Source organism: Numenius arquata, chromosome Z, assembly GCF_964106895.1.
Source record: "Numenius arquata chromosome Z, bNumArq3.hap1.1, whole genome shotgun sequence".
Taxonomy (NCBI): domain Eukaryota; kingdom Metazoa; phylum Chordata; class Aves; order Charadriiformes; family Scolopacidae; genus Numenius; species Numenius arquata.
In genome coordinates this window covers 14,099,964-14,124,855 of record NC_133616.1, presented here as the reverse complement: position 1 = coordinate 14,124,855, position 24,892 = coordinate 14,099,964, and the positions used below count along the sequence as shown (strand labels likewise).

At 35.6% G+C, this 24,892-nt stretch overlaps 1 protein-coding gene across 1 annotated transcript in view; it reads right to left on the bottom strand.

Annotated features, from left to right (window-relative positions):
* The window catches only part of NIPBL (NIPBL cohesin loading factor), a 124,558-nt gene that overhangs the window by 40,392 nt on the left and 59,274 nt on the right, over nt 1-24,892 (bottom strand). The window contains exons 10-15 of the mRNA XM_074165987.1: nt 17,976-19,511; nt 6,909-7,091; nt 2,894-3,091; nt 2,620-2,691; nt 2,442-2,531; nt 1,125-1,228 (exon numbers count right to left, since the gene is read on the bottom strand). Coding sequence (XP_074022088.1) covers nt 1,125-1,228; nt 2,442-2,531; nt 2,620-2,691; nt 2,894-3,091; nt 6,909-7,091; nt 17,976-19,511 — 2,183 coding nt within the window. The remainder of the gene's footprint in view (nt 1-1,124; nt 1,229-2,441; nt 2,532-2,619; nt 2,692-2,893; nt 3,092-6,908; nt 7,092-17,975; nt 19,512-24,892) is intronic.

Sequence of the window (24,892 nt, the reverse complement as noted above, 5' to 3'; positions counted from 1 at the left end):
GAATTGTGTTCCTAATATTAACGTTAACTGCAAAGAACTAGCATGTTGAAAAAAGTAACTCAAACTCACTTACTGATCTTCTACAGAATGATGATTAAATAATTTGCAGAATATGCTAAACTGAAGGAGAACCAGTTTCACTCATCCAGGTACTACTGGCACTCACTTTTAGAAGCAACAAAATTCTGTTTATGTATACATGTATGTATGTGTGAAAAATAGGGAAAGGAAATTAAGAGTGAGAACTATCAGGAAAGAGAAACACTCAGGCTGACAACACGCTACAAAGGAAGGCGGGGAGATTTAAGCAAAGTCCGTGAAGAATATCTAAATTTTTGATATGGTATCATACTATGCTTCAGAATGACTTTTATAGTAAGAGGCTTCAAGACACTTCACAAACAGAAAATGGTCATGAGCAGGCAGAGTAAGAGTATAACATACAACTGCCCAAAGCCAAGAGTCCCAGGAAGATAAGAAATTAAGAACGTTGTTACTAGAGGTGTGATACCATCAGTTTGCACCAACAAAAATTTCCCTTGAACTTAAGTCAGGAAGAGTATGGTCAAGAAACCACAATATGCAGTCTACAGAAAATGAATCTTATTATCACCTGGGGTGTTACACCTTATAAGCTTAAAAGGCCTTTTTGGAAGGACAGAGGAAGCAGGCAATTCAGTGTGATGCTGGCTGGACATCATACTTTTACATAGTGCTGATGCCGTATATCAGAAAGGGATTTTTTTGCTTTGCCAGCAGATTCTTAGTCACTGTGGTTGCTCAACACCAACTGTAAGGAGGAAAGCCTATAGGTTGACATGCTTTTGTGAAAGTAGATTAATTATTTTAGATTTTATTGCTCAGGCATGGGTATTACATATTGGTGCATAGTCAGCATTGACACAGAGGATCACTCAACAGCAATGTCTCAGCTTCGGAGACAGTAACAATTAAGATATGGTAACTTTTTAAGCACTTCAGCAAAGTCAGTAAAAACACAACTGTTCACAGTATCTGTCACATTCACACCTGAAGAGAGTGGAATGTTATTACAGGGGACGTAAGTTTTCGTATGTTTATCAAAATTATATGTTCAGAAAGAGTTAAAGACTTTGAAAATGTACCTTGTCCATAATGCCCATTGCCTTGATTTTTGCAGATTCACTACCCAACTCACTAAGCTGATGTTTTCCCAGTAGCAACTCCTGTGGAATCTCATCATCATCGCCTTTAAAAAAAAAATTAAAAAATTAACAATCATGTTTCTAACTAGACTTCACAGAATCAGTATTTTGCAGCCAATTTGGAAAAGCCAACTGAAGAAAAAGAATTGATTTTCCAAACAGCTAGCATCTAATAGTTCTAAATAGTTAGCATCTGATAGTTCCATCTAATGAAGACTGATGATGACAACTTTTGGTTGTGTTAAAACAACGGCTACTTGTTAAATGTGATTGGTTCTGAAATGTAACAGCCTAACATGAGGCATCCATTTCTGAAAGTCAAACTAAAAATTTTTAATATAGCAAAAGCCATTTATTGCAAGTCTTGTGCCATCACCCTTATTCCAGTAAAAAAAAATTCTCAAATGATTGTAGTCTTAATTCTGAAGTTCAAATCTGGGGAAGGGCAATAGACAAAAAACACACATGAAATAAAGTACTTTGGGATACACTGTATCTTAATCATATTTATCCTTACAAAAGCCCATGATGCTACCAGACACAGAAAGAACCAATGACTTCCCTTTTAAGCCCAAGGTTTTATGCACTATTGCTTTAAAGACTGTAGTGATTTGTTTGCTATGCTCCTCCCCTTGTTCTAATCCTGTGACAAAGATGGTAAGAAAAAAATTAATGAATACTCTGTTATCCATAGAAAGTCACCTTGGTTAACCTTAACTACTTGCCCAGACATTTACGCTAAGCTGGCTGGCTTTCCACTGAAATGGATAAGGAGCACACAGTGATTCAGTGCCTCACCCCAAGTGCACAAGGACTCAGCTGCTTGAGTCGAATAATCAAGCTCTGTTGGGTCAAAGGCAAGATGCAAAATTACGTGCCTCAGACTTTACTAGCAAGAGAACCATCTTATGTTAGTGCTGTTTACAAAGATATGTTTGACAGAACACCCTACTAACAACCCAAAGAGGTATCCTTTCCACTCCAGGTGACTACTGTTTGTTTCACTATGATTTAGGCTCCTTTTGGATTCTGCAGGGAGGAGGAAGGAGGATCCGCTTCCTGCAGCAGCAAGTGAAATTGGAAAGCCAAAGGTCACCACTCAAGGTACAAACCTTGCATAAATGCAGAATGCCCTATCACGTATCACAGGCAATGAAGACACCAAGAAGGAAGTTTGAAAATATTGAGATACGAATTTTTTTGTGTTTCTTGTATTTCTAACTGGGGAAAGCATTTTGAAAATTTCTGACACATTACCAAAAGCTGTAAAATCCATGTCTTCCAAATTTTCCAAAATATTCTCTATTGAAGCAGTAAATCTTTTGAAAGTTGAAGAATCCATCATTTCTGGTGAAAAAAAAAGAAAAGTATAAATAATTATTTTATATACAAAACAGAAAATATAAACTGTAGAAAATATATCTTCCAAAATTACCTTCAGGTGTTAGTTTAGGTTCATAAGCTTTCCTCTTCTTTTGTTTTTCTTTTTTCTTCATTTTTCTGGCCACTAATCAAGAGAATAAAGAGTGAAACAAATACTTCCTCAAAAATGAAATAAAGGATTATTTCCGTTTCTTACAATTGTATTCAATGCTGTATGTAAAGATTTTTTTTTTTACAATGTTTAACATATCTGTTAAAAATGCACTAGTATTATGGAATTTGCAGTAGAATTATGGAAAAATTGATTTTTTTATATGATCAGTTACCTTCACTGAGACTAGGGGGAGGAGAATAATCATCCATATCAGAATCATCGGGACTGCGATTACGGTAACGGCCACTACCCGAAGTCCTCCTTCCTTCCTGATAGTGACTGCTTCTCCTATGGTCACCAGCACTTCTTCTGTCATGTTCTTCATACTCCCAAGCTTCATCTCTATCCTTTTTATGTCTTTTACGAGAAGCTAGAAATGAAATACATTTTAAGTACAAAAATTCTACTTTTAATGGTTCAAAACTAAATATATTTAAATATTTCAAAGATGTGTAGATGTGGCACTTAGGGGTGCGGTTTGGTTGTGGACTTGGCAGCGTTAGATTTACGATTGGACTTGATGATAAAGGACTTTTCCAACCTAAATCATTCTATGATTTGTAAGTTAAAACCTATTGTATTGTCTTCTCTAAAACAAGCGAACAGTCTAAAACATGTAAAATTCCTTTACGGCATTATTTGAACAATTTATTTTTAATTACATGAAAACTGTGCCTGAAACTGACAAAGACACCAGAAAACATTTAAAAATACAAATTTCCAGGGCATTTGTCTTTTTACGCAAAGTAACGAAAGTGGAACAAATGAAAATAAGTTTTATCCTTTCACAAGAGAGCACTGAGAGAATTTCTTCAGTTATCTAAATCGTAACTATTACTGGGTATCCATATTCCAATTCAGTGATTGCTTTGCCCATCTAACACATCCAAGTGCCAATGAAACATGGCAATGTAGCTGCTTAAAGATATTCTGTTTTGCCAAGCCAACTAAAATTTTGTCGATATATCAAGACAAAGTATATATATATTGCAGAAAATTCACTGTAAAGGAGAAAGCTGGAGTCACAATTCTGGGCCAGACAGCAAGTCAGTACCACAGATGGTCATTGTAACCAGTTTTCAGTCAGGACCAAAAAGCCCAACAGAAGTGAATGTTGAGCAAACTGGGATAAATGTTGTATACAGAAACAGAGATCTGGTGAAATAAAGTGGGTGAGTGGAATGTTATTTTCAAAGGGAAGAGGGTGCTAAGATGTAATAGAAACAGATATGGAGGAGGAGGTAGCTTCGTCAATTAAGTCAGCCAACTCTCCATTATCTAATGTAATAGGATAACTGGGCTAGCAAAGAGATGTTTAACACAGACTGTGCTGTGAAGATCAGAACAACTCCAGAACATGTGAATATAACAGCCCTGACATCTGTGTGTCTTTACCAAAGTCTCCTCAAGTTTACACAGAACTGGAACTGAACTGGCAAGTTCCTCCCTCAACCTCAGTTTATTGAGAAGCGTAGGAAACATACCAGGATGTAGTAACACCTGATATACCTACCTGGATATCGTCAATACTCAGCTCAGGCTCAGAATTAATTTAAAAAAAAAAACCACATTAAACCTGAGGTGATACAAATGCTCTGCACTGCACCCTAGACGGCTCCCACTTCTGAAAATATAGTACAAAACTTCTGCACAGAGGTGGTCCAAGTCTTTAAGGTAATAACTCGGTTCAGGCTTTGAGCTGTGGTTCTTCTTGATCAGACTTGCTTCTGGAGGCAGTACAGTCATGTTTGTGATGTCTGAGCTACTAACACTGTCTAAAATGCTCGACTGTTAACTGCAATTGAAGAAATGGAGGACCATCTTGGATACCTGGAGTAAGCATGTGCTGGACAAGAAAGTAACTAGTTTAGAAAAGGACTTTACACATCTTAACTGATTCTTTTTCCCCCCATGAGACAGTATTTTGTGGAGGCACATGATGTCTGTCGCCACACTTTAAAAATCATCAGTATCAACTGAATCTCTGTAGGATGAATTCTGACCCCAGCTGCATCTCTATGAGCAAAGTAACTTCAATATTGCTTTCCAGCAGAGTTTTAAATTGACCAGTTTATCAATGTTGCATGACAAAACAGAATATGTTACAGTTGTACTGGGTCTGCAAGGCAAGTAAGATGAACATAGAAACACCTACTCACAATCACTGCTCTATAAAATCTATTTTGAAGTAGATAAAATTAACTAAAAATTTAAGTATTAATAAAATTTCAAGAGTTATTGATTTTACACCTAAATAAAGGCTATTTGGAATATAAATATACCAAATTTCCTTCTGAATTCTGACAAATATTTATGCAATAACACATTTACCACTTAATGTATGAGAATGTTTTAATAAATTTTTTATTTCTCATCATTAAATTTAATGGAATGTCCCTTCTTCATGAAATACTCAAAGAAATTTCTCTCCTTCTATAAAAATCACTGTTTCATATTTTTTAAAGTTCAATTTTAGACAACCAAAAATTCTGAAATATACATTTGAAACAATACAAATCTATTCAGTGTACTTGTCACATAACTTTCATTGTCTTGATCATTTTGTCTCATTTAAATTCAATTAGGCTCTACACTATCCTTTGAGAAATATTATAATATATTTTTAAACCAGGTGTCCTCACTGAATTGTTTAGATCTCTTAACTGGATATAACGAACCTAGAATCCCTTAAAACATATAATTAGTGTGAAAGTTTTCCTTAATTTGCTTTACTTTGTATTTAAGAATTTCAACTGTCACTGTGGCTAATAAGTAGATTAAGGTATCTGAAATTCTTGACAATTCTCTCCATTCCCGACCAGTTTAAATAATTTTGCTTTACTTATTTATTTTTTAATTCACTGTTACAGAGTATTAACACCATAAACAGGTGATGTAATGTGGTAAACAGAGAATACAGAATCCTGAATGAAGTAAATCATCATTAATCCTCTGCCATAATCAAGACTGATTACAAATTATCTCAAAATCTCATATTCACGCTCAAAGCAGCATTATTCAGTTAAAATTAAAAGGAAAAGCAAAGAAACAAAATTACATTCTTTTCTTCTTTGATAAAGATCAGAGGTACCATAATTATGACGTGCATGTGTGCATAAGCACTGTGTATTTGTTGGACGAGAACTTGAAACACATTAAAAAGCAGAAAAAACAAATCTTTCTCTTTTAGACCCTAAGAAAGACTAAAAAGCAAAACATTGTGTTTTACAAATGTTCAGTAAGATGTTTATGTAAGCAAAGGTGGAAAGAGTCTAACCTTGGGAAAAAAAAGCACAATAAGCAAGATGCCTTCTCGGGTTAACACCAATAGGCGCTTCTGTAGCCCAGCATGTGTAACACAGCTAAGATGTTAACTCAAACTGAACTGATTCACTCTGTTTTAACAGAGTTTCTTTTCATTGTTGGCTAACTGAACTACCATAAAGACAAACTAACCATACTCTTATTTGCAAGCAGGAAGTCCCTTCCTAACTTAGAGGCATATAACAGTGTTTTAACATATGGGAACTTTATTCAACTGCACAGCAAAATACTAATTACAAGCTTCCTCTCTTCCTTTGAGAACAGTTAATTCAAGAATAGTATCATCAGCAAATGGTATTTTAATAACCCTCAAAAGCAACTACATTTTTTCAAGCAATATGCCAGAGAAATAGTAGAAGAAGAACTATTTTAAGAAACTTCTGGTCACTAAGATTCTCAATTTATCATGTCAGAAAAATTCAAGAAGGGATCCTTCACTTTTCTTATCAATAAAACTAAGAATAATTTACCATTTATTTACTGAAATTTTTCCTTGCATACCTTTGTATGCAAGCTTTCTGTGCTGCTTTAGAAGATATTTTCCTTAATCTGGTTATGGCTAAAGATGTTTCACAGTATGACTGAAAAAAAAATAATAATATTGAGGCAACGCTTTCCATAAGGCAATTAGGAAAAGAAATTTAACAACTAGCTGCTTTTCATCTGAAATCAAGTAATTTTTCTTTAAAAAGAAAAAAAAAAAGGGTTCTTGGCCAAGTAGTTGTCAGGACAGCAAACTTTTTTCATATGTTTTAGGGTAGCCAATGTAAAAAAAACAAAAAACCAAAAGAACACCATCTCTTTTTGTAAAAGCAAAATATTAGCTTTCTTCAGCAGTAGGAACAGAACAATGTACTACTTACATTCAAAAGCTTCTTCACTGTCATTGTCTTCATCAGAACTGATTTCAGCATATTTTGGTTTCTCATTAACTGTGCTACGTTTGCGCTTGTTCATTTTCACACGTTCACAAAGTGGCATGGTGGATTCAATTTCTGCCAGGAGCTCAGGAGGCAACTCCTTTAACACTGACTGATCTATGCTACCTATTAATGGAGAGTAAGAAGAGCAAATGTAAACCTGAAGATAAAAATAAGGGCCCAACACTACAGTAGTTTCTCAGGAATCACTTACAGTATATCCACTAATAATAACACAGATATACCTGGATGTATTTGACAGCCCTTTTTAAAGTTGCATTCATTGTTCACACTACGATTAGAAATTAACACAATAAATTGCATACACATCTCCTTCAATAAAATATTTTGTCAGACATATAAACATAAACAAATTCAAATAAATTAATTTCCTTTGTAAAAAGATATCCCTGCTCCACTTTCAAAAAATTTAGTCTTATTTCAATTCATCCTCTGAATTTAACAGGTTCTCTAACAGTGTAGATAAATTAGGATTCTTTGTGCCTCATTAACAGTTCTGTTTATTCTCATTCGTATTATTTAGCATATACAAGAAAGTAATCTTCTCTTTTCCAGTAAGGAGGGACAATTTGCAGCAGAACCTCTGGGGTCTTATCCCTAAGTACACAAACAAATCATTGACAACCCAACCTCTGCCTCAGATTTTTTCTTACTCCCTACCAGTTATGTTATAATGCAACCCAAATTTGCTTGATTTTTTTCTTACAAAGCAAAGTTGAAAGATTTTTATTTAATATAGACAAACAGCTAGCTGGACTACATCAGGTTCCTATTCCACAGAGGTGAACAGGTAGACAACATCACTCTCACTACATTTTGCAACTACGATTAGATCCACATGCAGTCACAATGAAGGAGATTTTTTTTTACAACTGACACAAGGAAACCAAATTAATTTAAAAGTATTTGTTGGGGTTTTGTGTAGTTGATGTCTTATCCTTATTTATCAAAGAACCTACTGCGTGGATTTGAAGGTTATCGGACTAAATCGTTAACCTTTTTCCAACAACAAAACAAATACCTTTGTCATAAGCACCTGTCTTTCCTTCCCAAGACATACCATGTTATCTAGAAAGGAAATACACACACACAGTCCTCCAAAAAAAATCATCTTCTGGATGAAAATTTACTTTTTAATTGCATTCACTACATCACTAACATAACATTGTAAAATTTATTTTAATAATAACCTATCTTCTAATCCAAGCCTTTTTCTTTTTTTCTTTCCCTCTTTGAACATCTTTAACTGTCCTTAGAAGAGCCTTACTATGAGAAAACAGTTTCTAACAATAACATTTCTAAAAAGGCACATATATTACTGGTTCCACATATATCTACATCCATTAAAATTGCCTAGAAGAAACAAAACTAGTGATCAGAAAATTATTTTGTTATAATTCTCAAGTATGTTCAGCAAGTTATCTCATTTAAGTGCATTTTAAAAAAAGATTTAAGTTAAAATATTGGAGGTTTTGCATTGAGGTAGGAAATACCTACAAAGTAAAACTGATAGCGGAAGTTGTCTGTGCTTCCCCCATTCTATGGTCACTCTTATTTAAATTGCCATCCCTGGATAATCTCCACCTGCACAAGTTACCTGAATTCTCAACGTTACTTTCAAAAATGCTAGAAAACCTTTCACAGTGTGGTTGACCATGTTGCTGTGACATGATTACTCTTGGCAGGCTGGACACTTGATTGAAGACAGGCAGAAGTATGCCAGCACAGAAAGATCAGTTCTGTGTGTACCAACCGCTGACTGGAAAACAGCCAGGTCTAATCTAGATGCTGCCTAGATGTACACCTGAGCGCTGGTGTCCCCACACTAATGCTTCATGTCTTTTTGTATGCCTATACAGAGCCTGAAGAGACTTAGCTTACATCCAGCCCCAGACTACAGGAAAATTCACAAACACAAGTTTTAAGATAATTTTCATGGGTGACATCGCTAGAGGGCCTCAGATCCTGGTTCTCTAACACATATTCTCAATTTTATGCACTGTTGGTAATTTCATTAAAATCAGCAGGACTACACACATAACAAAGATTAGAGGAAATCTGGCCAAACAAAGACATTGCAGAAATCAGCTACAAGTAAAGCAACAAAAGTTGCATTAAATCTGCAACTAACAAACAAAAATCATAGGCTACATGATTCCTGTGTCCCTGGAATACCTATTCTTCCTTTCTATATACCTATCAAGGAATAAAATCAAAGAATCAAAAAAGATCTGTCCTTGGTCTTGTTCCTCAGGTAGAGCACTACTCAGTCTTTAAAAATAACTCAGTTACTGCAGTATTCATCGAATATCAATGAAAAAAAGTAACTACTTTAAATATTTGGAAAAATAACTTTATTTCCTTCTCAAAAGTTCCTAGTTTCCTATGTTCTCCAGTGCTAAATACAACCAATGCTTGAATTGTACTCTCTTCTGTTACAGACATTTCAGATGACAGTATAAGCTTACACTTTTTTCTTTCACTAGGGAATATGCAAAGCTTGCTTTATTCAAGTAGGGAACAGCAGAAAAGAGAACAAATAAAATTATTGTAACGTTCTCTATATGCTTTGTTTAAAGTTTTTGTTTCTGTCACAACGTTCCCTCAAGCAAGTCTGCCACCAGCTTCCTTAGCTGAAGATTGTAAATGACCAAATCTAAAAAGTTTTACTCATGCAGTACAAAGGAGTTAAGCATGACTGCACATATATGAACAATTCTCATATAGAAAAGGACTCCCCATCCATAATCCAGGGGTATTACATACTGTGGGACTCCAGTCAAGAGCTTGTTAATATTTATTTTACTCTATTACTTATGTTACATTGAGTCAGGGCAACGCAACCTTCACTAGAAGCATCTTACTAAATTCCTTCTTTTATACCTCTGTATTTTATAATGAAGTTACTTTTTATTTGTTCAGGGTAGTTAAGAAATACTTAAGAGAATCCAGTTAATCATAAGAATCCAGTCACATGGCAACAAACATTAGGTTAATGCTGGTGCCTTTTCAGTTTATGGAATACTTTTCAAAAACAATTAAAAGAATATACCACACAAATTCCTTTGAAAGTATCTAAAAAAACATACATGATCACCTTGAGATTGACGAACAGCTTACTGGTTAAAGCTAAAAATTTTTGGTGCTCTCTCAGTGTGCAAATTTAATGACACACTTTCCACCAGGCTCTCCCTTAAAATGCTTCAATATGTTCTTTATATGGCGCACTGAGTCCTTGATGATCAGAGTCCCTTTCCCACCAGCTTCACACTCATCCAAATAATTCTGTGCCCCAGAGAGTTTCAAAAACCGAAGGGGAAACACAGCGAAATTGCAATCCTTTTTTCAAAGAGGAATTTAAGGTATAAGGAAGGTAAATCTGGTCATAAAACGGAAGTTCCACTTTTATCTCTACACCATATCATCAGCTGAAAAACACACTATCAAACTGAATACTGGTGAAAGTAATCTGAGAAGCAGTGCATTTACTCCAGCGGCTTTCCTCTTTCCTCTCCAATTCTCTGCCTTAAAGTTTATGGAAGGATATACAGCTACATCCTATAAACAGGATATAACCCCCCATTGAGCCTCTTACCCTCACCTTTTGCCTACATCCATGAAGGGATGGGTAACTCCTGAGCTCAGCTCACACACACTCGCGAGTGCAAGATAGAGGGTGGAAGACTGAGATGCCCTCACCACTATCCAAGGGACTGCACCCAGAGGACTCCCTGCTGCAACTCATTTGGCAGGAGGGAGAGAAGTAGTGTTAGGAAGAAGTATGTTCTATATCATTCCATAAAACCTGCTTGAACAGATCTTTCAAAATAATTTTTCCTCATCTGCCCCAATACTGGCACAGAGAAGGCTCTCAGCCACAGGCTAAACAAAAGAAGAGGTTCAGACTCCCTGCTTATACTCCAGTCCACAGCTCCGGCCTTGAAAAATGGCACCCAACCAGTTTGGTGTGTCAGAGAAGAATCTGGACACAGCAATGGAATAATTTCATGATACTTTGAGGTTATCATTGCCCACTGTTAAGCAGCACAGATTCAAGAAGATTTTACAATAAATAGTACAAGTTACTTGCAGAAGCAAGAAACATTTTTTGATGGAGGGACAAGATTTTCAAAGAGCAACCTGAATGATCCAGGCAGAGAGAGGGAATGTACCCAATATGCCAAAAGAACTCAGCTTTACATCAGTATCAATGATTTCTTCAAGTTATCCGATTGCTGTGGCAACTATAGCCACAAGTTATTTTATTTCTTATTACTATTCACTGCCTTTTTGTCTTTATAAAAAAAAAATTAAAAAAAAAAAAATCAATAAAAGAAGGCTAGAGCAGTCTGGCTTTGCAAGATACTTCACAAAAAATATAGCAGTATTCAGAGTAAAATGGAGCAAGATTGGCAATTGAAATAAATGCAGTGCTGCATAAAACCCCTCACTTCTATGAATCAGTGTCAGGGGATTGTTTTTGGATTTCGCTGTCATTGGTTTTGAACATATGCATTGAAATATAAGCCAACTCAATGTATTTTCTTAAAATGTTACGGTGTTTTGTACAGCTACAAGACACAGCAAGTAATTGTATGTTACTATTGATATTTGGAATCTGAATTTTATGATTGATGCATTTCTCAGCTACGTATTTTGATTAAAATAAAAACTGAGCCATGGGGCCTCACACTAGGAAAGAATACCTTAATTAAAATCAAACTACATGTCATAATTTTTCTTCTCATAAAAGAAAAACTCATACATAAGCAATACAGTGCAGCCAGGATCTTTGCAGAGAATAAGGAGAACAAATGCCATGATTTATATCTGATCTGTGACTACAGGCACATCAAGAAGATCTGCTTTTTCCTCACTCTGTCATGGAAACGTTCTCAGCCTTTATCACTGAAAATATCACAACAAGCTACTCTTGTTTTACTTCTCCAAAGTAACTTAATTACCAAAGCAACAACAGCAAAAGATTGCTGTTTTAGCTGTTAATATAAAATACTACAGGAAAGGTGCTCAGAAGACAATTAAACAGTACATATATTTAAAGAACCTTTAGTTCACGCAAAGAATGGCTTGGTAATTTGAAGGAAAAAAGATCTCATCCTTTTATTTTCTGTTTGTTGGTAATGCTCCTATGGAACAAAAATAAATTCCATAATTTCAAGTAAACAGTTTAAATTTTCTAACTCAAAAAGAGTTGACTAAAACAGCTGAAAATGTCCAGCAACAGAAAAGATAATTTACTAGAAGCAAATATGAAGCTTTTTCCTATTTGTATTTTGCCAAGATTACCCTTTGTTAGAAGAAAATTCAAACCAAACATTTTGAGCACATATCCTTGCACATAAGTCAAAAAATAATATCCATATTTAGATACTTAGACACATGAACAGGTCTGCGTTGCATATTGTAACTGGCGTCAGACAAATTGCTGGCCCACATTTTTATATATTACAATGCATTGTTGCAAAAATTATTTATGTAAAATAGCCCTAGCTATTCCTAGAAGTAAGAGGAACCTGATCAAGCATCCACATCCACAAACTAAAGGCAGTTTCAGACTTTCAACAAATTGCTCTGACAAATTAGGTAATAAATTTCTATCACTTACATGTGTCGAAGTAATTTTTCGAAAATGAACTAATTAAACAATGCACTCCTAAATCTGCAAACAGACAAAGCATCATATTTTGGGTGAAACGAAGTACAATGAAACTAGTGGGTTTGGTCAAGTTTATTGCTGCTGCCAAGAACTAGACGTGCAACACCCAATGTTCACTCTTACCACCCAGAGAAAACTTCAGAACAACTATGGGAACAGGAATCAGAACATTTACCTTAGTGGCAAAGACTAAAGTAGGAAATAACTAAAGCAGCCTCTAGGCAAAGCACTGTGCTGAAATGTCTCCTATTGTACTGGTGACACAGATGAACACAAGAAAGTGTGCAAAGGCTGAATTCCTCCTCTCTGCTCATACCAGTTTATGCAGCATTTACTTCTGAAACACTAGCGCCAAAAATGAAGGCCCCAGAGAGAATGTACAAATCCCAGCATATTTTTTGGGATAGGACAGACACACCATACCTATAAAATTCCTACAAGTAGGAATGATCCATCCCGGTGCAAAGCATTCTAGAGAAATGAGATCTTCCTAAACTATTAGATTTAACAGGTTATATATAGTTTAGTTTTGGCTTTTGGTTAAACAATGCCTAGAATATTTTTCAAACTGTGAACCTGATCAATCCAGGAAGGAGAAAAAAATTAGTCAGGGCCAAATGGACAAAGTGTATATAAAAATGGATCATCTCCAAACCTAAGTTATCTTTAATTACTTCTAACGCCACAAGAAACAGCCAGCTCCTCTTCTAGTCTAGCTAAGTTGAAAAGAGGTAGTCACCAATATCTCAGAAAAGAGGAAAACTAGGAAAAATGTAAAATTCTTACAAAAGTGATTTTTTTTCCTAAAATTCCAGTTAAATTTAGATTTTTAGAGAAGCTTTAAAGAGTTCAGCTGAGAAGAATCATTATAAACTCCTTGCTGTAAACCATTAAATACATCCTGTTTTTTCTCTGATATGTGGCCTAATTTTCTGGAGAACTTCAGAGAAAATTACGACATGCTTGATCCAGCTTGCAGTGCAGGCACATGCAAGATGCTTAGTGGATTATTACTCTGGCCTTTCCACATGCAAATGCAGTTGCTACCAGGAACTCCAAGACAGTGATTTCAAATTTCAGATTTGTAGTACTATGGACTTTCACAATGGTTATCTTTACAAAAGCACAATCTGCAGTAAGCAAGCTGAATTGTAGCCTTTTCCTCTCCAAAGGAAATATGGTTTTACTCCAGTTATTTCCTTGCAGCACAGCTGCTTGCCCCACTGACTTCAGTGAGTACAACAATGTGCCCGTTTCAGCATCAAGAGATTGTTATTTTGGAAGTAAATTTGAGTGAAGTATAAACTTTGCTTGATCTGCTAAAGTCCATAAGCTATTTTTTCCTCCAAAGTTTGTCAATTTTGTCCTTATAGAAATCCTATACACAAAGGATTTAAACGAATGTTTAAAATGGATACTCCCTTTTTGTCCACAGTTTTCAGCTGTACCAGAAAGTATTCATGAGTAGCTCTGCTGTGCTAACTAGAAGTCTGTGAGAGGCATCACAAGCTGGCTCACTGAGCCGACACGATCTGGATACAGCTCTTCATCCTGGGATACTCCCTTTATTGTCTCTCCTACCTAGAAGATGGGTACCTAAATGATCACTCTGCTTCACAAGTGAGACTATTTCCAGCAGTGCTAGAACTCAAAGATGGACCATCATGATACACAAAAACCAAATTATAGTTACTATAGCCTCTGAAAAAGTCACCTGGAATTTAAAAAAAAACAAAAACAAAAAAACCCACACGAGCACAGAATACAGACATATCTAGAAACATTTTTTTAACTCTATGACATGAAGATGATTAATCAGTGAATTTTTTAGTCAATCCTGTAAGAATATGTATGAAGAGCACCTTTGAAGAAATGGCATATCTTCACTCAAATTTCAGCAGCAGAGAATGCAGCAAGTACTAAGACGACTTGTGGTAAGCAACAAAAACTTGTGTTTAAACTTCTGTGTTGTACAGATAAGGAAATCCTACAACAATCTACACAATGAAGGAGTAGCATTCAGATCAGATTTTATTTATTTTGAACAACAAACTCTTTTTAGGTGATACTGGAAGACCCAAAAAGTGTTTCTGCACAAGTCTTAAAAAACATGCACTCATGTGTCCTAGAACTAAAACTTCATTACATATATGATGCTTATTTTGGAAAGGCAATCCTTCAAACATATTAGAAACCAACTTAAGACATCTCCTGACACAGACAGCTACAGTTTCTGTCATTACTCATGTCATACTCCAACAACAGAAAATTTGTCTTGTCTTGAATGCAGTAACTGTGAAACTGTTAACAACTCTCATCCCAACATAGCTGACCAGTACAGCTCTAAGAAGCAGCAGAGAAGGTATTCGCCGAAGCTCTGAAAAGAAAGGATTGCAAATGTGACCTCCTCATCGCAGGCACAAACTCAAAAAGTTTCATGGATCCCCCAACAACATATATTTGCATCAAAAGCAGGATAACAGACATTCACAGATATTAAAACCAGAAGAAAAAGTGTTACAATTAATTCCGACCTGAACAAAACAGGCTAAAATTTTCACCACAAGATCCCTTAATAAAAATACTATGAAAAAAATTCCATAATTTTCCACTGAGCTAGACTGAATCTTTCCAGAAAAATGCTCAAATATCAGGAGAAAGATAAAGTCACTTCTTCCTTGTAAATGCCAAAAGGAACTGTTGGGATGATTAAATATTAATAGTCACATACTAAAGTTATTCTTCCCATTCATATAATAACTTAAAATAATTTTAAACCTGTCTGTAAAATCTGATTAAAATGCTACTTTGTCTTTTTGCAGTACAACGCAAAATTCACATAAACAATAAAGGTATGGTTTTAAAATTTACTGAAACAAAGTAAGAAGCTGTATAGATTTTCAGTATGCAAAACATTAATTTTAGCTTAAAACAAGTCAATTTTACTGGGTCTTACAATGAATGGGCATTAGTCCCTTAAGACCAAATGACTATCTAAATGGTGATTTGAACTAGCTGATCTAATCCTATGTTAAACTGGATTTCAGATAAATAACAGCAATAATGTTGTATGTGGCAAAGCCAGGAGAAGACATTTTCCTGGGGGAGGGATGGATGAGAAAGCAAAAACAAAGGACAAGAATTACAAGGAAGTAAAATAAAGAAACATAAAGCAAAATACACTAAACTACATGGAATAAGAGGGATGCAAGAAGTGGAATAATGATGCTAAGAAGCAACACTAGAAAGATTTGCTACAATCTACTAAGACATATAGGATGAACTAAATGAATGTTTATGAAACAATGTTTATGAAAATTACATTTTCTAGTGTATTAAAATGTTTACAACTAAAAATGGCAGACAGTAAAACAGAGAACACTATTTCTCTTCAGTGGAATGAGGACACTGTGGCAATGACATGAATATTTTCTGTATCAGTCAGTTGTTGACAGAGACTTTGGCTTATGAAGAGATACCTTTATAACTTATTAACCTTTTCAAGCACTGGAGTTCATCTAGATATTTAGCATAATATATCCCAGAAAGTAAGTTACCAGGAAGTGGGGCCATAAAAAAAAAAAAAAAAAAGTAAAATTCAAAGTATGCATGAAAAATCTCAAGTTCAAAGACACTTTCTCCAAAAACTGCCCGGAAGAATACTCAAAACTTGATTTGTAAGACAAACATAGTTAGAACATTATTCTTTCCATGAAGTATATTTCTAGTACCATTGTAAGAATCTTATTCTAAATACAATAGCAGAAAGACTGATATTAGATTCAAACACTTTCTTTCCCTGGAAAATAAGTTCCAAGTTATTTGAGAGTATGAAAGAAATATATGACCTCAGAAATCAAAAAATACACAAAAAGATTGCAGAAAAGCTATAAACCTGAATTTAAAATTAATGCATTGCTCATGTGACACAGCTATTAGAGTCATGCCAATCAGACAACAGACATTAAAACCTTTATACATTACTAAAAACATTCTATATAAGTAACCCCATACAATACTGACTACCAAAAAGTACTTCAGAAACATTTCAGAAAGCATACAAGCACTATGTATGGCTCCAAGGGCTCTATAAGTTACTGATTTTCTGCACATAGAACTGTGTGAATTCAAAATCTATCCTTCTGAGACTACAGCTGAGTTCCATCAGAAAGTTTTCAGCATTCCCTATGAAGAACATAAAGGTTTAGTCTGAAATCTTTAGACTAAACTGACAACAAAGATGTCGAAATTTTATGTCTAAGTCTAGGTATCTATTATTAGAAATGGAAACTTTGCCTGTTCTGAATCTTAAAAAGGGACAGGGGAAATGTTCATATTTCCAGAATGAAGAGAAAATATTTAACAAGGAGGCTAATATTTTACAAGTAATACACATCCTGAGTTATTATGTCTTTAAGAGTTAATACAAACAGGTTAGTAGATAGAAAACAGACATAGCACAATAAATTCATTATACAGAGAACACCTGTACACGTGCACATAAACAGTTAGACATTCACAAAGGTGATTCCTGTATAATTTCTTATCAGATCAACTACTTAAGAAAACATTTTAATCCTGAATTTATGATATTCTGAATTATTTCCTGTTCATGTTACTTATTCAAAAATGCCAGCCAATTGTTTACCAGTTCCTTTCCTCTTTCTGTATACAATGGACACTAGAGACAATGATGTCTGAATTCTCCTAAAGCCCAGAACCTTCTTGTAAGCTTACTGTCACACAGCCTCAGGTGTGGAGGCTCCCCAACACAGTCGTATTTCTAGTGTAAGAGAGGCATTGGGACTTTGTAACTGCATTCTTATTGCATCATGACAAAACATACCTTGGAAAACCACATTTCAGTTCTAACTGAAAATACAAAAGAATCTTAGGGCTTATAGACGTAGTATCTCCCACCACTCCAGCTACACTGATTTGATTACAGTAGTATCAGTCCCTTAGATCACACACTTAAATCACTTTAAATCATACACACAGCAGTTATGTTTCAATGGATAAATTACCAGGTTAAGCTGTACTCTAGCTACATTAGTTTAAGACCATTTAAGTGTTCCCACATTAGGTACTTGCACCAGAGTAAATAAATCATTTCAGGTACATCGTAGCAACATTTCCAAGAATGACAAGTCCATAGACAAGTTTCACTTTGTTCTCCCAAATCACCATATAAGCAAGCATATAAACTAATTCTCAAACGTTTAATTTCTAACTACAGAAGCAGCAAACCTAAAAGAACAAGAGTGTAAAAGATATAACGCAATTAGTATTTACAAAAAAAATAATCTTACCTTTATTAGATTTGGATGACTTGTTCTTGTTAGGTTTAAAACAAGAGCCCCTTGATTTATCTTCTCTATCCTTAATAAATTTCTGCACATCATCCAAAGAAAGCTTTTGAAGTACAACTACAGGCTTAGCTCCTTTATTTAGATCTTCAACTAGCCCAATCTTCTCTACTTTGTCCTTCTGTTCACCTCTAAATTCAGTTTTCCTTGACTCCTGAGTAACACTGCCATCTTTATCACGCTTGATTTTTGGAATGACAAAATGTTTCAATGCGCCAGATCTTGCCCCCAACAAATAACTGGGAAACTCTGCTTTATTGTCAGCATGTGCTTTATTACTATCTACTTTACTCTTATTACCATCTGTCCTTCGTTCATCCTTGCTGTTGGGTGATTTAAAACCAGGTTTATCAGGTCTTGATTTACTAGAATCCCCTTTACCTTCCTGTTTAATACGAGGGCTGTCAGGTCTTGATTTCTGATCCCCAGAAGAAAACCTTTCCCTTGATTCACCAGACTCATGTCTATATTTTCTGTCAAATTTCTCAGGTTTTGAACCATCAGATTTAATACCATGCTTAGAATCATGTTCATTTTTGTTTGATGATCTCAAATATTCAGGCCTTCTAATCTTGGATGGATCTCCCCTGTACCTCTCTGGCTCCCCCCTGTCCTCAGATCTTTGTTTAAGGCTATCATGGTCACGCCTCAGTGTATCAGAACCTGAACGCCCATCAGGCCTTTGTTTTGTTGGATCAGATCTACTTTCAGGTTTCACCCTTGAAGGATCAGATTTCACATCTAGTTTATGCCTTGATATTTCAATTCTCTTATCTGACAATGGTTTACTGGTGTCCCTCCTATTATCATGTCTATGTTTTGGCGTTTCAGGCCTGCCTTCACTCTTCTGTTTTGGCGTTTCAGGCCTGCCTTCACTCTTCTGTTTTGGCGTTTCAGGCCTCTGCCTTATTTCCTGTTTGCCGTTATTTTGTTTTCCCTCATTTTGTTTCATCTCCATTTGCCTGCTCTCATTTTGTTTTGATTCTGTCTGTCTGTTCTCATTTTGTTTCACTTCCATTTGTCCTCTTTCATGCTTGCTTTCATATTTAGCTTCTAACTGTTTGTTCTCATGTTTACTTTCCAACCGTCTGCTTTCATTTTGCTGAAATTCCATTTGTCTGTTTTCATTTTGCTGGATATCCGTCTTCTGACCCTCAAAGTCTGACTTTTTCCTAAAAATCTCAGGATGGTTTTCAGGTTTAAATTTAAGAACTCCAACAGTGTCTTCTTGGGGAACACACACAAACCCATCGTTATACTGCTTAATTTCTTCAGATTTTTTGATAGCGTCCAAGTCCTGAGTTACTGTTGCCTGAGAGTCCACTCTTCCTGCTTGCTGCAGATCAATACTAACCATCAACGCTGGCCTCGCCCCATTTCCTGCAGAACCTGTCTCCTGAGAAGCTGCTCTATTTCCTCCAGTAGCACCTCCAGCCTCCTGTGGTTTGTTTTCTTGTTTTCGCTTCTTCAGGGGCTTATCTGCAAGTTAAAAGAAAAAAAAAAATCACAAATTATATATATAGACTGGTAAATGTCCAAGCAAGAATGTCCATTCCCCTCCACTCCCACCAATTAATCTTCCTCAGCGCGTACATGCACACACAACAAAATTCATTGAATTTAAAAGCAATAATAGAACTTCTCTAGCTAATACTTTTTAATGTATGCAGACTATCATTCAACATCAGTCTACCACAGGTGCCAATTAATCATTAAAAAAACCCACCCTCAAAACATATGAAATCAAAGTCCCTGTATAAATCCCAAGAGAAACATCTAATAAGCAGCTCCAGTACACAAAGACCAAAAAAAAAAAAAAAAACAAACATTAAAAAAGCTCAAACTAATCAGTTACACTTGAAGCAAAAGTCTGCAAAGACAAAGTTAAGGTGCACCTCCACAACTACTTTTTGAGGAATACTACTATAAAAGATTCTCTTCTGCAGATTCAGCCTGCTTCATTATACATGAACTAAGCAAGGATCTGCAATGATTAAGAGAGAAGTTCTCCCTACTTGGTTCAGTGCATCAGTTGGACTTCACACATATTTTAGCCAGGGAACACACAAACAATGAACAGAAATTACTGAATAACTCCAACAGTCCATGCTTCTGTTTGAAGCAAAGCAGTACACCAAGAGTTGGAGTCTATACCATAATACATGCGTATTAGGTGGAGGGGCCACTACACACTTAAAAGCTTAAGTATTTTTGCCTTTGCAACCATAATGCTTTTCATGGATGAAATAAAATCTTCAGTGATAATTTTATGTAGTGTCATGAGCTAGACTCTGCAATAAGCCTTTCAGTTTATACTAAAAAATCATTAAAAGTAGAATACAGAAAAATAAAGTGAGCCAACCACACACCCTGTAATTTGGTAGCATTCATAGAAATGAGAAGCACATCAAAGTACCCAAAAGGTATGTTCTATTCATTTAAACTACAACCGACTTATATTACCAACATAGTACTCTAAACTAGAATTAATTTCTACCATGACAACCAAAAGCCCTACCTGCACTAAGTCTTATATTCTCATTTCTCGATTATCATTGTGTAATTTGTCAAAAAAACCAATGACTTTCTCTGTAATCAGGGATATGACTTCAAGTTTAAGGAACAACTAAACATAGGTTGGAAACTCTGTTGTAGATCTGTTGTCAAAACGTGTAGACCACAAATGCAATGTAAGAAAAATAACTTATTTCATGCCTAGATTTGTGGTGCCTTATCACCAGATGCAATGAGTCATCTCTCTGTTTGGGAGCAGGAGAATGAATGGTAAGGAGGATGCAATCAAGGAAATAAGCTCCAAGGAAAAAAAAACCCAACACCCTCTCAAATTGTAAACCAGAACTATGACTTCTAATTTCTTCTACATTTGCAGAAAATTCTTATTAGAAGAATTGAAACTTTGAAGAATAATCTCCAAAATTAACATTAGAACACAATAACAAGTAGTAACATAGTTAATTCTAGTGATGAGAAGAAGCTTTTTTCCCCGTCATTTTAATTCTCAAATCTATGTGTACTTCTCTAATTTCCTAAAACTCCAAAATTATGTACAAAATTTAATGGTTGGAAGACAGTAAAGACAGATACAACAAGCTCCATGCAGAAACTGGTCAACTGCAAATAAGGAACTCTACAAAGTTCAGCAAAAACCTGAAGAAATGCCTGCCAACTTTATGATAGACATGTGAAGCAAAATAAATTTTCTAAATCAAAGGTGTAGCTTTTTAGCATGGAGATTTTTGCTTTTTCTGTACTACTGCAACTGTTGGACTTATGAGAACTTAGATTAATTTCCCTACAATACTGATAAAAACAAATATATTCTTTCAGAACCTTCATGCAGTGACAAAAATATTTTTCTTCTCTTGTGACTAAGGAGGCTTTGGTGTCACTAAGCCTCATGGCAGGTCTTCGGAATGGTCATGAAGCAGAAGCTTCCAGACTAATAGGTTTCAAATTTGATTTAAAAAAGAAAGAAAAAACATATACATTTATACACATACATCAACACACATCATTACCCTATTTCTCAATCAAACTCTTCAATTTTTGAAATGCAAATTAAGAAACTTGTGTTCTTGGGAAAAAGTCAGTCAGCTTTTTCATTTTAACCCAGAAATGTCAGCCACACCACTAAAAAAGTCCTGTAAAGCTCTGATAGCGGATCTAACAGTAGCCTTTAAGACATTACTGTTAACAGTTATCTGTACCATACCTTTGAGGTTTATCACCTCTAGCAGAAAGGAATACATACTCACATTTCCACAACTGCATTTCATTGTCCAATGCATCACCTTAATACACTAATGACGGTGTTTTGCATTAACCTACCCAGCTGAACAAGTCAGTTAAGAGGAAAGCAAATGTTTCCCTCTACTACCCCTACTGTAGGAGCAAGGCAGATGGCCAGGAGCTGTAGCTGGATCAACCAAAACTCACCTTTCAGAGCCCTCATGCTGAAGGCTCCAAGATTAAACAAGCAAAAAAATTCAAGTAGGACCGATTTTCTTGCTTGAACTTCTGTAACTGACCAGGCTCAAAATGCTGCTGCTCTTCATCATCCAAAATGTCAAATTGTAAGTTGAGAACATATAAGTAGATGGTCACATCACAACTTGGCATACATATTCCCTCTAATTACAGAGCTCTTCTACAGATGCACCTTCTTGATTTCTCTTGACAACAGAATACCAAGGTTTTAGTAAGTTATTATAACCACAGCTTGCTGACATCTTGTCTGAGAAGAAAGGGACACCTTCAACGTTTTCTTTTCCTAAATGGCAAGGTGATTGCAGACAGTGTTACAGATTATGCACAGGTTTCTTCGTATTTCCAGTGTATCTTGATGGTGATCCTCAGAACTAGACTTGATCATTACTGTTTTGCCTCTGAGATTTCTTGATCTAGGACAAAAAAGCTGGCCCAAGTATATGAAAATATCAGGTTGAGCTAGGGCATATAAAGTAGGATGAGTACATAGTGCCACTGTCTTCATCGAACAGAATGAAAGAACTCCACTGAATGAGCACAAAAACTTTTGAAGTTGCCATGATAGCTGCAGAAATCTGAAAACTGAAACACACCACTGGGCTTCAAGGGCTTTATAAAACCTTGAACTCACTTTGAACTATATAAAAAGAATCAATAGAGAATCAGAGGAGAGAGTAATCACCCTCTGAAAACAGATGTCTTCCTATCTTCTCTTTTACAATCAACTGTATGCAAGCTTGCATACATCTGTTTCATTAAGGCATGAGTCCCAAGACCCCTTAGGGTTTTGATGAACAAACGAACTTAGGAACTTTTCAATATCCATTCAAATATACTTTGTATCCTTCAAGGCATCAGTATCCAAGCTTCATCTACTTCATTCCATAGATAGTCGCATTTTCTCTTATTATCAGGATCTAGGACTTTGCCAAAATATCAGACCAATGTTTCTCTTTCAAATCCTGCAGACCTAGATTAAAAAGCTTGCCACAGTTCTGAACTCAAAAGGCTCTCAAGGCTCACAAGCTCTTGCGACCAATAAAGTGTGATCAGGATCTACAGTTTTCATAATAAAAGGAATATGTAGTAAGATACCAAAGAGCTTTCAGACTATATTAGAGATCAGGTATCCAAGTTTGTTGTTTTCACATTCTTTGTGTTTTAGAAACATTATTCACTCCTCTCCCCACTCCAAGAATGTAGATACATCCAAAATATATCTACATTTTGTTCAATTCCTTGAACAAATTTATTACAGTTGAGAGCACAGTCTGATCCCAGGTATTCTCTTATGTATACATCCTTTTGGCTTGGTAAGTCCACATCGATGTTCTCTTTACATTGCAACATGCTCACCAAAAGGCAGTACCTTGGCACTCAAAACAAGATCATAAGTTACCTTATTCTAAAAAATGGCAGAGATGTTCTGTCAAATTAAATGGGTCACTGTGGTGCAAGAAACAAAAGATTACAGGAACCACAAGTTTGAAATGGAAAAAAGGGTTAGCTGGATTTCCAAGTGGTTATCTCTCACCTGCCCTCTTAATGAACAGTATTCCTGGAGAGAGATTGTGGCCTTCAGCTTTGGAAATATCAGTGTGTCAAAATGACAAGTACTTTCAGATTTAGAAATTAACTAATAACTGTAGAACCTTTGTGCAAAAAAAAAAAACATTGCACTGGAATAACCACAGATACCTTCAAAAACTTTTCTGCTGAAATTGTGAGTCAATCATGATTTGAAGAATATCCATCCTGAAAATGGATAGACTTGGAAGCTGAGCAAGAGATAGGGGTAGTTACTGGATGAGAGGAGCTGTATCAAAGGAGTACCTTCATTCTTCCATTTGACCTGAAATCTTTCCAAAGCAGCAGCCAGAACACCATTAGTACCGAAGTCTCCAATGTTACTGCTTTCTTGCAAATCTGATGATTGCCTTCAGTTCCAGATTAAACTCTTTCAACAAATGAGTATAATAGGATGATAGCCTAAAAACTTCTAGAACTGCTTGTCCTAGTAAACTGAAACGGGCCTTTTGTAAATATCTGTGAAAAGGTTATAAGCCTAAATAATAACCATACTAAGCTTCACTTTAGCAGAATGGTAACACTCTCCACTCTATTAATCCTGTTTGGTCAGCTCTAAAATCCAAAGATTTCCGAATGATCTTGAAGACACAACAGATAAATTATCACTTCCCCATTTACACCTCATAGGGGATTCAATCGGAGACTTCATTATCCAAGAGGGTTAACTGTGAATGTACTCCTCTTCAGAAACACAAAGACTACTGATCCTCTAATGCTGAATTCTGGATGAACCATTTTGATGACTCCAGTACAAACTTTTGTTTTTTTAAAGCATAACAACTAAGTTTTATAATTTAGAGCTCTAACATTCTTCAGAGACTACTGGGATATGTCTCCACTCATTTAAGATACCACTTATTTGAATTATTTAAATCAGCAATGAGTAAATTTAAACAAAATATACCAGTCCTAACCAGTTAATACTTATTGTCAAACCTTCCATTTTTTAACAACATCAGAGACAAGCTAGCCAGAGGCCAATTACAAGCTTATTTTATTTAAGCTAACAGTCAAGATTAGGAATTTTCAACAGGTGACACATAACCGCATGTCTAAATAACAAACCTATGCTTATTGACACTTGTTTTCTTAGTTACTTTTCACAGGTCTCTTCAAAGTTGTCAAAGTGCCCTGTCTCCCCAAACAAGAGTGTTCTGTAGAGCACAGCAATCTAAACAAATCAATCTAAACTGGGTACAAGGAAGGTTTAAAATTAATGGTACTGATGGACGACCTATCAATGGAGTGAGGGCAAATATCCA